This window comes from Orycteropus afer, unplaced genomic scaffold (genome assembly GCF_000298275.1).
Source record: "Orycteropus afer afer isolate SDZICR_OR568_19922 unplaced genomic scaffold, OryAfe1.0 scaffold00354, whole genome shotgun sequence".
NCBI lineage: Eukaryota > Metazoa > Chordata > Mammalia > Tubulidentata > Orycteropodidae > Orycteropus > Orycteropus afer.
The window spans coordinates 2,910,679-2,925,553 of NW_006921941.1; the positions used below are offsets into that span (position 1 = coordinate 2,910,679).

At 49.6% G+C, this 14,875-nt stretch overlaps 3 protein-coding genes across 3 annotated transcripts; 2 read left to right on the forward strand and 1 right to left on the reverse strand.

Moving 5' to 3' along the window:
* Positions 1–4,204: 4,204 nt before the first annotated feature.
* INO80B (INO80 complex subunit B) lies at positions 4,205–7,376 on the forward strand. Its single transcript, XM_007952644.2, has 5 exons — positions 4,205–4,286; positions 4,508–4,700; positions 4,893–5,011; positions 5,183–5,352; positions 6,852–7,376. Exons 1-5 carry the CDS (start codon positions 4,229–4,231, stop codon positions 7,374–7,376), a joined length of 1,065 nt encoding a protein of 354 aa, XP_007950835.2. The 5' UTR covers positions 4,205–4,228.
* A 729-nt stretch (positions 7,377–8,105) lies between these two features.
* Positions 8,106–10,138, forward strand: WBP1 (WW domain binding protein 1). The gene is made up of 4 exons (XM_007952646.2): positions 8,106–8,189; positions 9,098–9,200; positions 9,327–9,503; positions 9,678–10,138. Exons 1-4 carry the CDS (start codon positions 8,121–8,123, stop codon positions 10,136–10,138), a joined length of 810 nt encoding a protein of 269 aa, XP_007950837.1. The 5' UTR covers positions 8,106–8,120.
* A 761-nt stretch (positions 10,139–10,899) lies between these two features.
* Positions 10,900–14,592, reverse strand: MOGS (mannosyl-oligosaccharide glucosidase). Its single transcript, XM_007952647.2, has 4 exons — positions 14,238–14,592; positions 13,841–14,067; positions 12,890–13,086; positions 10,900–12,643 (listed from the first exon to the last, which is right to left on the reverse strand). Exons 1-4 carry the CDS (start codon positions 14,590–14,592, stop codon positions 10,900–10,902), a joined length of 2,523 nt encoding a protein of 840 aa, XP_007950838.1.
* Between the last annotated feature and the right edge of the window lie 283 nt (positions 14,593–14,875).

The window sequence follows — 14,875 nt, forward strand, 5'->3', positions numbered from 1 at the left end:
CTGGCTAGGACTTCCAGTACAATGTTGAATAGAAGTGGTGATAGCGGGCATCCTTGTCTAGTTCCTGTTCTCAAGAGGAATGGTTTCAGTCTCTGGAGAGCTATTTTTAAAAAAACATTTACCAGCATGCCACTGGTTTGGTCACAATCTTCTCAACTTTTTCCTTTGCTTATGTCACTATCTATATCTCTCCATTTATGAACTCGGTATTTGGGGAGGGAGTTGCTAGTTACCCATTATCAAAACCCTCTTCCTGCTTCTACTGTGTATTGGTAAGGTCAGTCTCTACAGCTGGAAACTGCAGAGGGACATTCATTCACCCCTCTCACTTCTTCATAGCCCAGGAATAGGCACTTGGCCAAAGCCAACCAACTGGAATGCTTCCAACTGGACTTTGAATCTTGAGAGGGTGTACACAAGACCCAGTAAGAGTTTATGATGTACTGACTGCACCTGCAGCCCGTGAAGAGGGGTGGCAGTGCCAGCAGGAAATTCCTCATCCACAGGTTTCTAGGGCATGACTTCAGTGTGGCCATAGTGTAACCTTAGCCATATATTCCTGCTGCCTGATCTCCCTTGGTTCCTCCCCTATCCGAGGAAAGTATCAGGTGAGTCTGGAACATTTTGTAATGTTAGAAAGTAAAAAAGTGTTCAAAGAATGATGGAGACATGTCAAAAGGACACAGAAGCCGCCTTAAAGGAATGCTTAAATCTGACCAAATCTGGGACAAACTTGAGCATCAAAATAAATTATAGTAATAGATTGCAACACATTGATTGATATAGGAATCCATACTGATATAAATGAATATATACACAAAGGAGAAGAGAAAGCTCTTATTCACTGTAGAAAGTCAACTAATGCATCTAGCTGGAATAATGAATGAATGCTTGGTTGCGGGAAATATATGTTGAATTATTTAGGGGTGATATGTCATCTGTTTGCAACTTGCACTCAAGTTGCTTATGAAAAGAACAATGATAATGAGTGTATACACACACACACACGCACACATATAAACAAACTGAATGCTGTTGAGTCCAATTTATGGAGATTCCATGTGTGCAGCATAGAATTGTGCTGCATAGAATTTTCAAGACTATGACTTTTGGAAGTAAATGGCAAGGCTTTTCTTCCAAGGCACCTGTGAGTGGGTTCAAACCGCCAACTTTTCAGTTAAGAGTCGAATGCTTAAACATTTGCATCATGCATGGATTTCTATATATAAATATACATGTATATATGTATATAGAGAGAGATTGAGAGCAGGCAAGTGAAAATATGGTAATTGTCAACAATTGAAGAATCTGGCTTAAGGAAATGATAGTTATTTGTACTCTTCTTGTGACTTCTGTAAGTTTGAAATTATTTCAAAATAAATTATATTTTAAAATTTAAGGCTACAAACTATTTCAGAATGACAAAGTTCTTCCTGTCTGCCTATAAACATGCTGAAATCTCTCCAACCCTAAACAAAGTAAAACTGAAAACAACACAAAATAACAAAAGTCAGTCACCACTTACTGTCTCCACTTCCTCCCTGCTGAGAGGATGTAGAGGAAACATCCTGGTATCAGGAAGCCTTTGTTTGCAGCTGGCTTTGATACACCCTAACTGTGTGGCTTTGGTCAAATCATGTAACCTCTCTGAGCCTCAGCTTCCTAATTTATAAAATGGGAATAATAGCTTCCTTAAAGAGCTGCCATGGGCATCAGGGGAGGGGAAGGGTATGAAACCATGTAATAAGCTATAACATGTTGGTCTCAGTTACCTAGTGCTGCTGTAACACAAATACCACAAATGGGTGCTTTGAGGACGAGAAATTAAGATGGGAAAAATTTGGCAACAGATAAGGGTGATGGTTAAACAACATGGTGACCATTGTTAATGTCACTGAGCTGTCCATGTGTAAGTTGCTGAAATGTTACTGCTTTGTTACACATTTATTTCCCATGATAGAAAATATTTTTTTTAAAAAAATAGAAATTCATTTTATTATAGTTTTGGAGGCTAAAAGTCTAAATCAGGGTTTCTGCCATGTGGATGTCTTTGTTGTTGGTAGACCAGGAGTTCCTTGGTACTCCTTGATTTACAGATGATCTTCATTTGTACCTGTTTTCTCCCCCTATGTATTTATTCTAGTCTGTTTATAACTCTGAAGTTATTAAGTTTAGGATCAGCCCTACTCTGGTATGACTCACTAACATAGAAAAGAAAAAATCTATTTCCAAGTAAGATCACAGCCACGGGTACAAGGCCATGAATTTAACACATATATATGGGGGACACATTTCAATCCATAACGCTATTCCACAAATACTACCTACAGATGATGCCTGCAGTAGGTTGGTTACATTAATGCCTGGTGATACAGGAGCCTTTTCATCCTGTTTGAATGGAAACTCTTCTTGGAGTTTGGCTTACCCTCTGCAGGACTGAAGGAAAAGCGTCCTATCTCTCTTTCCTCCTCTTCTCAACCTTGCCTGACCCCTCTGTCTGCATATCTAGGACAGGTGCCCACTTGGTTCTGTTTCTGGTCCTTTTCCTCTCCATTTACCTGCTCTTTTCTGAAGTCTCTGGTCTGTTCCAATACCTCAGGAACCTGGTGATATTAACACTCACACCTTCAGCATTGACTTCTCTCAGCTTTACAATTTACTTCCATCTCCATCTGCGTACTCCCACAGATACTTCAAATTCACCTTGGGTAAATCTGTCCCCTTACTTGTTTCTTTTGCTATAGTCTCTTCCTTACCAAAACACTGCTTTCCCTCCAAATACTTGGATTAGAAGCCCACAGGTTATCCATTCATTTATTATTTGCTCATTGAGCATCTTCTATGTACCAGGCACTATAAGAACTTAGCATTCTTGATTTGCTTTATTCCTTGAAAGGACCCTGTGAAGTAGATATTACTTCATCTCCATCTTCCAAAGCTAGAGTCTGAGGTTCAGAAAGCTTAAAAAACTTTGAGTCCAGGGTTACATATAATAAATGATGGAATTGATATTTGATAAAAAGCTCATCTGACTCCTAAGTCCATTCTCTTAATCTGTTATTATACACAGCTCTCTTCCTGAATCCCCATATATAATTGCTCATTGATTCTTGTTAATTTTATTACTGAAATCTCTTGAATCAGTTCTTTGATTTCTTTGTTCACTTCTGCTACCTTGTTCATACAGTCATCTCACATATAGATATACATATATAGGTGTTGCTTTTCTGAATTATGTGATATATACTGTCTGTAAGAAAACTCATTATAAATCTAAATAGTGAAAGGTCCCCTAATCCCAACACCTAATGCTAACACCCATTAACAGTATAGTATACATTCAAACCCACCAGCCACTCCTCAGAAGGAATGTTGGGCAATCTACTTTTGTAGTGATACTGCCTCGGAAACCCAAGGAGTGGTCGCTATTAGTCGGGGCCAAATTGACGGCACATAATAGCAACATACATTCCTTAATATTTTCTATGTATATGTATATGCTGATATATAATACCTATTTAAATGGCTAACATCATTTGGAAACTCGTTTTTCCTATTTCATATAGCAGCAATACAAATTCACCTTGTTTTAAATTAGGTAAAACATACACACGTCTTATACAAAGTTCAATAGGCACAAAAGGGTATATTATGAAAGGTTAAGCCTCCCTCCACCTATGTTCCTTAGCCACCTGTTGGCTACTGCTGTCACCAGCTCTTGGCTAGCCTTATGGAGCCTCATTTATTTTAATAGCTGCATAGCTTCCCATTGTATAGATAAGACAAAATTAATTTAGTACTCCTCCACCCAACTGTGAACTCATCAGGGGCAGTGGGGAGTGTTCATTTCCGTATCCTCATAGCCTAGCTAAGGTGCCTGGTCCGAAGAGTGGGCTCACTAAGCTTGAATGTAAGGCGCTCTTAATGTAATAATTATTGAATCGCCTGCGCTGTGCTCTGGAAGCAAGAGGGAGGGCGGCGGGGAGCGAGGTGGACCACACGCTTCTTTGGGCGGCCCAGCCTTCACAGGTCCCGGAACTTTCGTTAGAGGAATTGTTGTTTCTCAGGAAGGATTTTGACTACTAACCGTGCCCTGCACAAATATGGCTGCCACGCCCCGGAAGTAGCCGTTTACAGTATTTCGCTGGAGTTAGTTCTTCCGCAGGGCGGAAAAGGCATGTTTTCTTGTGCCCGGTATCTTTCTAGTCCCCTTTCCTTGCAGGATCCCATGAGTAAGCTGTGGCGGCGCGGGAGCACCTCCGGGGCTACGGAGGCCCCTGAGCCGGGTAAGCGTGGGAGACCAAATAACTTAGGGCTTCGCAGGCGAGAGTACCTTAATAAGTCCTCTGAGCCTACTGGGTACTCTGCCACAGGTGGGAAGGAGAAAGAGAGTGTTGTTATGATGACAGCGAGTAACGAGAGATGAGTGGTAACCTCTCACGGTGTAGATTCTTCCGGGCCTCCCCCGCCCTGGTCGAAAAGTCGGTGACAAGCCCTTCTTCTGTAGGGGAAGCGCTGGAGTTGAGTCTGGCGGGATCCCATGGTCATGGAGTGCACAAGAAGAAACATAAAAAGCACAAGAAGAAACACAAGAAGAAACATCATCAGGAAGAGGAGACCGGGCCCACACAGGCATCTCCTGCCAAGCCCCAGCTCAAACTCAAAATCAAGCTAGGTGGGCAGGTCCTAGGCACCAAGAGGTGAGATCAAGAGGAATGTTAGGAGCAGTCAGAGATGGGAGAGGCTGGCTGGGCATTCTGAGAGATAAAGAATGGACATTTTGATTCCAGGCCCCAGATTAAGGGAGTAGGAGCCCAAGGTGTGGGGAAGGGAGGAGGGACATTCTGAGGAGACACTTCCTTAGCTTACAGAGTGGTGTTGCTTCTCTGCAGTGTTCCCACCTTCACTGTGATCCCTGAGGGGCCTCGCTCACCCTCTCCCCTTATGGTTGTGGATAATGAAGAGGAACCTATGGAAGGAGTACCCCTTGAGCAGTACCGTGCCTGGCTGGGTGAGAAGGATCTGGAGGTGGGAAAACTGGATTCTTCATTGTACAAGGCTGGTTAAGGGAAGGGGATGGTTCTGAGAGGGTGTGAACTCTGAGCGTGCCTGTATTAACCTGCCAAATCAGAGCATCCCATCTGAACAATTCTACTTTTGTATCTCCAACTTTCCTTTCAAGATGAAGACAGTAATCTGTCCCCGTCCCCACTTCGGGACCTGTCAGGCAGCTTAGGGGGTCAGGAGGAAGAGGAGGAACAGAGGTGGCTGGATGCCCTGGAGAAAGGGGAGTTGGATGACAATGGAGACCTCAAGAAAGAAATCAATGAACGCCTGCTTACTGCACGACAGGTAAGTTGATTCATTCTTTATTCGGTGTCCAAATGTATGTTGTGAACTTTGCATATTCCGAGCACTTTCCTAGGCAGTGGGGATCTAAGTGATAAAGACACACAAGGTTTTTGTTCTCATGAAGCTATTATTCTGGGGGGTTGTAGTTGCTGTTACTTGCTGTCTGAGTAGATTCCAAGTCAGGGTAACCCTGTGTGTACAGAGTAGAACTGCTCCATAAGGTTTACAATGTCGTGACCTTTTTCTGTTATCTGAGGCAGCTCTGAGTGGGTTCATACTAGCAACCTTTTGACTAGTAGTCCAGTGCCTAACTGTTGCACCTCCCAGGGACTCCCTTCTGGGGGTGGGAGGGTAAATAAGTAAATAATTTTTAAAAACAGAAAGTTTATGATGAAAATAGGGTGATGAAGTGGCAGAGTAGTGACATTAGATATGGAGCTCAAAGAAGCCCACTCTGAAGAGGTAACAGTGCACATACCAGAGGAGCTTTTCAGGCAGAGAGACTTGAAAGTACAAAAACCTGACACTGGAACTGGCCTAGCAGGGTCAAGAAGAAGGGGCTGTGCTGCTCTGTCCCTGGCTGCCCCCACCTGCACCCCTACACCTGCTCCTATACTGGCCATGTGCTCTGCAACTTGCAGAGAAATGGCATGATCTGATTACATTTAATAGACAACTTTTGCATCTATGTGGAGATTGAATCTTAGTGGGAGTAGGAGATAGAAGCTGGAAGACTAGGTAGGAGACTGTTGAAGTAGTCAGGTGGTGGTAGCTTGAACCAACATAGACACAGGGAAGATGGATCAGATTGGATGGATTCTGATATTTTTTTGGAAGTAGACACTTGGGGGTTAGAGGAGGAGACTAAAAGAGGAATCAAGGATAACCCTGAGTTGTTTTGCCTGAGCACTTATCCAACTGATATCATCCATTGAGATTTAAAAAAAAAAAAAAAAAAACCACCTTGTTTCAAAAAAAACAAAGCTTTGTAGAAGTTGGGAAAAAAAATCCAGAGTTTTGGTACTGAAGATGGGCATGTAACAGCACTGATGTTTTTTTTCCGCCTTGAGAGTCAAGGACCTAAAGTTACATGTCAGGAGATCTGTGGGGAGGCAGTATTAAGGGCTGCCTGGAGAAGGTGCTCATTTATACCCCCTTTTCCAAGACCCTGGCCTAGTACCTAAGGCATTTGACTGCTAACCAGAGGCTGGCGGTTCAAACCCACCAGCCACTCCTCAGAAGGAAGACTGGGCAATCTACTTCCATAGAGATACCACATCAGAAACCCACGGAGGGGTCGCTATGAGTCAGAATCTACTTATACTTCACAGCAGTGAGTTTGGTGGTGGTATTTTTTTTTTTAAATCCAGGACCTGTGCGCCTCCAGATCCTGCCTTCAATGCCCCCTTTCCTCCATACTCTTCCTCCCCGTTTCTGGCAGTCCTCACCTTGCAGTCTTTTCCATTTTCTAATACCACCCCGTCTGTGTCTTCTGCCAGAAAGCTCTGCTCCAGAAGGCTAGGAGTCAGCCTTCCCAGATGCTGCCGCTCCCTTTGACAGGGGGCTGCCCCGCCCCCGCGCTCACAGAGGAGATGCTGCTGAAGCGGGAGGAACGGGCGCGGAAGCGGCGGCTGCAGGCTGCACGACGAGCAGAGGAGCACAAGAACCAGACAATCGAACGCCTCACCAAGACTGCGGCTGGGCGGGGAGGCCGGGGAACCGCGCGGGGCGAGCGGCGAGGAGGGCGGGCCGCGGCTCCGGCCCCGATGGTTCGCTACAGCAGCGGAGCACAGGGTTCCACCCTGTCCTTCCCACCAGGCATCCCTGCACCCGCTCCAGTATCCCAGCGGCCAGCCCCATCAGGCCCTCCTCCGCGCTGCTCTGTCCCGGGCTGCCCCCACCCGCGCCGCTACGCCTGCTCCCGCACCGGCCAGGCGCTCTGCAGCTTGCAGTGCTACCGCATCAACCTGCAGATGCGGCTAGGGGGCCCCGATGGCCCGGGATCTCCTCTTTTGGCTACATAAGGCAAGGACCTAGCCCAGATTCTGCGCCCTCTCACATGCTTCCTGGTTTAGATGTCTTTTCCCTAACCCTATTAAATTTCCTTTTTCCTCACCCTATTAAATCCAGTGCCTCGGCTTGTACAGAATTGGGATAATGGAATATGAGCAGACCAATTCCCTTTACACACACGTTGCCCCACTGCAGCTTGCGTCCACACTTGTGACCTGGAAACGGCTGCAGGAAGACCGGCGTGTCAGTCCCCAGCCTTTTTCAGGGGGGTTACCTGGTTCGGTCCGACATTTGGCGTCATCCCGAAAATGTGGTTCAAGCCAATCAGCGGAAACTTTGATCTTGTCGACCGTTCATTGGGTGATAAAGCCGGAGCCTGCTCTCTTGTCCGCTATTGGCTATTATTGCTATCAGTCAGGGCTGTGGGTCGAACAATCCCCCTCTCTTTGTCTGTGCAATCTCTTGTTGTCTGGGAGAGTGGCAGAAGCGCAGCTCTAGATTGGTCATAAAACAAAACCACTAATCTGTTCCTATTGGCCAGTCCGTTGAAGGGCGATGTTGATTGGTAGGATAGAGTAACCTGGGTCCTAGTTGGCAGAGCTCTCCCCGGATGGAAGCTCCTCCGGCCGCGGAGTGATGGTGGCGGCAGGGAAGATGGGCCGGGCAGGGACCATGGCAGTGGCGGCAGAGGTGGCAGGGGCGGGGCGGCTGGTGGTAGAGGAGGCTCTGGTCTTCAGGGGGCTGTAAGTGGAGGAATGGCTCGGGTCAGCAGCTCGAACGGCAGCGAGGAGGCCTGGGGGGCACTTCGGTCGCCGCAACAGCAGGTATCTTGGCAGCTCCAAAAGCCTCACACGACAGCCATTTATATTTCTTTCCCTTTTCCTTGCCCTTTTCTTTTGGGGGATGGGGGAGGAACTCAAGGAGCTAAAGATACTGTGGAGTTCCTAAACATGTTTCTTCCACTTTTTGTCTAAACTTTGTAACATAGATGCAGTTGCCTTTGCCTGCAGCCTCATAGACCCCATCCCGTGGCTGCAGTGGAAGTTTGTAATGGCTCTCCAGTGACCAGAGGCATAGCGAGGCCCCAGGGAGGCCCCCGCTGTCTTGCAACAATTGTCTGTGATGTTTTTCTATGTGCCTATTGTCACAACAGAGTCCGGCAGCGTCTTCTCTTGAGGGAGCAATTTGGAGAAGAGCTGGAATCCAGACTCGCGCCCTGGATGCCATCCTTTATCATCCACAGCAATCCCATCTGGTTGGGAGCACTGCTCTGGGTCTCACACTGCTCCTTCTCTACCCTAGGGAGCCTGAGACCCAGGGGTGGAAAGATCCAGTTTGGGTGGGGATGGTCCAAGGGGGATGATAAAAGCATCTTAAACCTTTTACTCATTATCTGAGCCCATGTCTTATAGCTTCTGCCAAAACAGTCCCTTAACCTGGTGAACCAGTCATGAGTGTGAGAGAAACTATCTGAGAACTAAAATCTGCCTTTTTTTTTGGTCCACACCTTGCTTCTTGTTCTCTAGATTGATTCTTGCTCTTCCAAATCCTCTTCCATGTAGACAGCCTTTTGCATATTTGAACAGTCCTGTCATCAGCCCCTCCCTATCCTTTCATAGGTCTCAATAAGCTAAATTTGGTTCACAGGGTGGGATTGTGCATGCAGGGGGTGGGGTTGAACGATGCCTTGGGTTGGAATCACTCGTGGTTTTAAGCACCTCTTTGTCCCCAGCTTCGAGAGCTGTGTCCAGGAGTGAACAACCAGCCCTACCTCTGTGAGAGTGGTCACTGCTGTGGGGAGACTGGCTGCTGCACCTACTACTACGAGCTCTGGTGTGAGTCTCCAAGGGACTCTCCTCAAGTCCCTCTACCCACTCTCCCTTGGACCTCAGAATTCCAGTCTTCAAGGACCCTTCTTTGCCTGGGAGGTGTCTGAGACACTCCCTCCTCATGCCCTGCAGGGTTCTGGCTGCTCTGGACTGTCCTCATCCTCTTTAGCTGCTGTTGCGCTTTCCGCCACCGAAGAGCTAAACTCCGGCTGCAGCAACAGCAGCGTCAGCGTGAGATCAACTTGTTGGCCTACCATGGGGCATGCCACGGAGCTGGCCCAGCCCCTACCAGCTCACTGCTTGACCTTCGTGAGTGATTTGAAGCTCTGGGCCAACTACCAGTGGTCCCTCTCAAACCAGGACCCAGAATCACTCTCACATTCCCTTTATCAGACATCTCAAAGCACCCTGTTCCTTAATAGGAGAGACTAGCCAACCTTGGTTGCCTTCAACCAGTCAACTCTGCCATTCTCTCCCCTGCAGGTCTCCTCAGCGCCTTCAAACCCCCAGCCTATGAGGATGTGGTTCACCACCCGGGAACCCCACCACCTCCTTACACTGTGGCCCCAGGCCACTCCTTGACTGCTTCCAGTGAATGTACCTGCTGCTCCTCTGCATCTAGCTGCCCTGCCCACTTCGAAGGAACAAATGTGGAAGGTGTTTCCTCCCACCAGTGTGCCATCCCTCATCAGGAGGGTGAGCCTGGGGTAGGGGTGAGCTCTGTCTCCACACCCACTTCCTGCCGCTATCGCCGCCTGACTGGTGACTCAGGCATTGAGCTCTGCCCTTGTACTGACTCCAGTGAAGGCGAGCCAGTGAAAGAGGCGAGGGCTAGTGCCAGCCCACCAAATTTGGAGGACCATGCCCCTTGTGCACTGCTCCCAGATTCTGTACTGCAGGTCTCTCCTGTGGGGCTGGCTATCAGTGAAGGGGACATCCCATAAGCAGTTTTTGGAGGTTGAGTGGGTTACTTGCTTACCAGAAACAGCCCTGATCCCAACTCCTTGAGTTCTCCTTGACCCCTCCCTGCCCTTCTAGAATCTGACTAAAGAGGCTGGATCCTTGAGGAGAGAGGCAGTGTTTGGGGACTGCTAGCTCCACCCCCCGAGACATACACAGGAGCCTTTGATCTCATTAAAGAGATGTGAATCAGCCACTTGTGGATTTGGGTGGAATAGAGTACAACTTAGGAGCCTTGGTAGTGTACTGATTAAGGCATCTGGCTACTAACTAAAAAGGTCAGTAGTTTGAAACCACCAGCTGCTCCACGGAAGATGAGGCAGTCTGCTTCCATAAAGAGTTACAGCTTCAGAAATCCAATGGGGTTCGCTATGAGTCGGACTCCATGGCAGTGAGTGTGGAAAACAACCTGATACATTATATTTCATATACTGATTGGATTTGCAAGGGGTAGGTAATAGCCACTTGTCCCACATTTCCTGAGGACAACAGGCAGCTCAAGCCTCTTGGTGAGGCAAAGCTGGCAAAAGCAATAGCATTGGTGTGTCTTCTCCAATTTATTTAGAAAAATAGACTCTGAATTCACATTCATCCCAGGGCTATATGGGATGACAGTAAGACACCTGAGATGAGCTGAGGCTTTGAAGTATCAGTATTTGAAGGGCTGGGGTCAGAAGCCAGAGACCTTGGTCCCTCCAGATCCAGAGAGGCATGAAGGGCCCGTCTCTCCTCCCATCCTTCCCCTTCAGTAGTCTTCAGCCATGGCTAATAGGACAAGGCTGGTCCAACCCTGGAAAGGGCGGCAGCCCATGCCCCGCCCATCCCGGTCACTATACTGCTCCCATAGGAAGCCTGTGGCCTGGTACTGACGCCACACATTGCCTACAACGTTGGCACGGAGCTCACTGTAGAGCTTGGAAGCCCGTGCCTGGTGGGGCCCATCCAGACGCCCATAGTGGTAGAGCGCCCCCAAGGCCAGGTAGTTGACATTGAGCCACACGGCACCCCGCCAATAAGGAGGATCATGTTCTGAATTGCGCTGGCCGTAAAAGGAACTGGAGGCTGCCAGGGAACGCAAACCAAAGGGACTCCAGAGATGGCGGCTGTCAGCTAGAACATCCAGCAAGGACCCAAGGTGGGATGAGCTGGGGCTTAGCAGCCGCAGCAAAAACGGAAAAAGACTGACATAGCCCAGGGCATCCACATACTGCATTCGTGGTTGGGGCCGGCCCACCACCCGAACTAGCCCCAGTGGGGGCCTGGGCTTCAGCTGTACTGCTTTTGTGTGGTTCCCAAAGTCTGCAAAGACCCCTAGTTCTGGGGCCCAGTGCAACTCATCCAGGCTTGCCTCTGCCTGTAGTGAGGTAGCCAATGGGCTTAGGTCAGCAGCTGCCTCAGCTTCCCCCAACTGCTCTGCCAGCTGCACTAACACACGAGCACCCAGTGCCACCCAACACCGCAGATCCAGGTGCCGCTCAGCAGTTGAAGGATGTGAAGCCCGAGGGTAGTCATCTAGCCCTGAAGGCAGTGTTTTGGGGTTTAGCAGGTTTGGCAAGACTGGATCACGGCCCCGCCAACGATAAGATAGTGGTACTGGTCCTGCCTGGCTCTGATGGAGCCAGGAGAACCAGGCATACAGACGGGGGAAGGCCTTGCGGAGGAAAGCAAAGTCAGCAGGATCACCACCCTCTAACATGTGGATGATGGGCAAAAGCAGGGTTGGGGGGTTGGCGTGTGCTGCCCGCTGTACCAGGAATTCTGGGGGTACCCGGGCACGGGCTTCATCCCCTAGCACCTGCTCCCGTCCTATCCAGCCATCGGCATTGAGCAACCCCAACCAGTGGCCAAGGGCCTCTCGAGTGAGGCGGGGGTCCCAGCGCTGGACCACTAGCTGGTGAAAGCCTTCATCCCAAAGGAAGCCTCGTGGAAAAAATGACCGGGAGGGCACTGCTGTGAAAAGTGGGACAGGTGGAAAGAGAGCTGGATCTGCCTTCTGTTCAGACCCCTCCACCCCCACATCTGGCAACACCAGACCCTGTCCATAGAAGTAGCCAATCCCACCTAGGAGGCCACTGAGGGCAGCCTGGCCAAAAGCCTGTTTTTCTGGACTTAAACCCTTTTTCTTCAGCCGAAAAGTCTTCTCAAAGCGCTCTCTAAAGGCTTCAGCATGGCTCTCCAGGGCCTGTGTCAGCTGGCTGCCTGATAGCTGTTCCAGGGCTTGGCTTCTTCCTACCCAGGCACTGCCTGATTCAAACACAAACTCCACAGCAAAGGGGACTTTCAGTGTCACCTGCTGTATCAAGAATTGCCCTTGTCCCTGTCCTTGCCCATTTGGGCCTCTGTCTTCCCACTTCAGAGACCTTGGCAAGCCAAGGTAGCGTTCAGGGGAGGCCCCTGGGGGCCGGTGCTGAAACCAGGTATTTAAGTGACTCTTCACCATCTCCGTCAGCAGGGGCAGTCCTGGGTTGGAGGACCAGAAGACGTTGTAGCTTGAAGGGAAGAAATTAAATACGAAACGTTATACAGGAGGAGGTGGTGGGGATTATATGGAGAAACACAAGGGTGCCAGGAGTCAGGATGGGGGATGGAGGGTCTCAGCCATGCAGGGGTCAAGCAGCCTGGTGAGAAGGGAAATAAATGGTGGAAAAGGGGCAGGTTAGGCTAGCTTTGAATCATTTTCATGGTCAGCATCCATCCCATCTCTACCTACCATTCCACACTCTTCCCCCAGTTACCTGCCATACTTGGGGACAGTATCCACTGGACTGGTTGGTGGCAGAAGTGTAAGGCGGAAATCACCAAGTTCACTAGTATGCCCACTGATGAACTTCAGCTGCCCCTTGGCCCCAACTTCTGGCACTAGGACTTCCTTGCCATCTGTCACCACATAGAAGAACAGGGAGACCAAAGGAAGGGCAAAAGTATCTGAAACCTGGGTGACCAAAGAACGCAGAAAAAAAGTATCAGATAGGCAGTAGTACCTCTTGGGAATCTGCCTCAGTGAGGGAAAGGAAAACCAGACAGTGGTATGGTAAACATACATGTGGCAGTATTGAGGTTCACAGTGGGATAGGAGCCTTGAACAGGGTTCTCTGGGAAATAATCCAGAACGTTTGTGGTGAGTACTATTCTAAGAACACTACACAAATTATTTCATTTAATTCTTAGAACAGTCTAAATGAGTTAGTTGTTGTTACTTCCAATTTACAGACCAGGAAACCAAGTATTTGACATGAAACCAAGTAGAGATGGTCATAAAGGCAAGTGTTTAAAGCAGGATTAAATCAGGCAGCCAGCCTCAGAGGCCTTGTAATTAGTCCCCACTTCACACTGCTAATGAAAAGGTCAGTGTTTGGAACTCAGATGAAGCAATATGCTTCTGTAAAAATTTACAGCCTTGGAAACCATGGGGCACTTCTACTCTGTCCTACATGGTAGCTACGAGTAGGAATCAACTCCATGGCAGGAGGTTTGGCTGCTAAAACCAAAAGATTGGTGATTGAAACCCAAATGAGGCAGTCTGCTTCAGTAATGATTTATAGCCTTGGAAACACCATGGGGCAGTTCTACTCTAGCTTATATGAGTTGGAATCAACTAGCTGGCAGTGGGTTTGATTTTTGTTTCACACTACAAGGGGAGGGTAGAGGGAATGTGGGCTGAGGGAAAGATGTCCTGGGGCCCTGACCTGAGGCTCTACAGTCACTCTCCAGCTCCAGTCCCCTCCATGCTGTCCCCCAGGACTCTTGACGAACTCAGTCGTGAGCTTTAAGGCCCCATCTTGAATATGTTGCCGCCCGAAGGAGAGGCCGTCGTGAAACTCCCAGCCATAGGGACCCACGCCGTCTCCCTGCTCACACGTGTGCCTGAGCTTAGGGGTCCCTGGGGTGGCACCCTGTTGCGCCCACATCAGTCCTGGGGGTAGAACGTCCACATAAGTCAAAGAGAGGAGACCTGTTCCTGTAAGTCCCCAAAACTCGGGGTCTTCCCTTTCTATTAACTCTCCTGGTCTACTCTTGCTCTGGCGTGATACTAAAGGCGCCCAGGTGGAGCCCACCCGTCTGCCCGCCTTGGGGCCCGGTTACCGGTGAGAAGGGGCTCCGGGCTGCGGGTCTTCATGCCGAAGTAGACGTGGGGGCGGTAGGTACCCCAGAAGAGGTCTGGCGCCACGGCGGGGCTGGAGGAGTTGGGGGACAACGCCGGGGGCGCCGAGTGCAGCGTGACTGCTCGCCGCGCACGGTACCACGCCAGCAGCCAGCGCCCTGAAAGGCCCAGGGCCAGCGACAGGACCACGACGACGAGAGCCACCCCTCTGGTTGTGCTGCGGGCCGCCCCGCCGCCTCGGCCGTCCCGTCGCGAAGGGCCGCCCCGAGCAACCCTTTCGGCTGCTCGTACTCCCTCCACCGGCGCTGCGCGGCGCCGCCGCTCGCCCCGAGCCATCTTGGAACAAAGGCAGGCGTCGTAGGGGCCCGGAGTTGCTGCAGCGGAGAGTCGATCCTGCCTTGCCTCTCCAGCTTGCGCGCGAACGCCGGGTACACCACTGTCAGCCGCACCTGCCAGCCCGCGCTTCCGCCCTGCTTCAGTCTCCCGCCGGAAGTCCCGCCTCGCCACGTCAAGTTAAACTCCGATTCCAGAACTAAGAATGTTGTGATGACTTAGGGCTCGAAATCCGAGTTCGCCTCGGGCCGGGTCCGCTGGATCAGTGCTTATTGGGCATATTCAC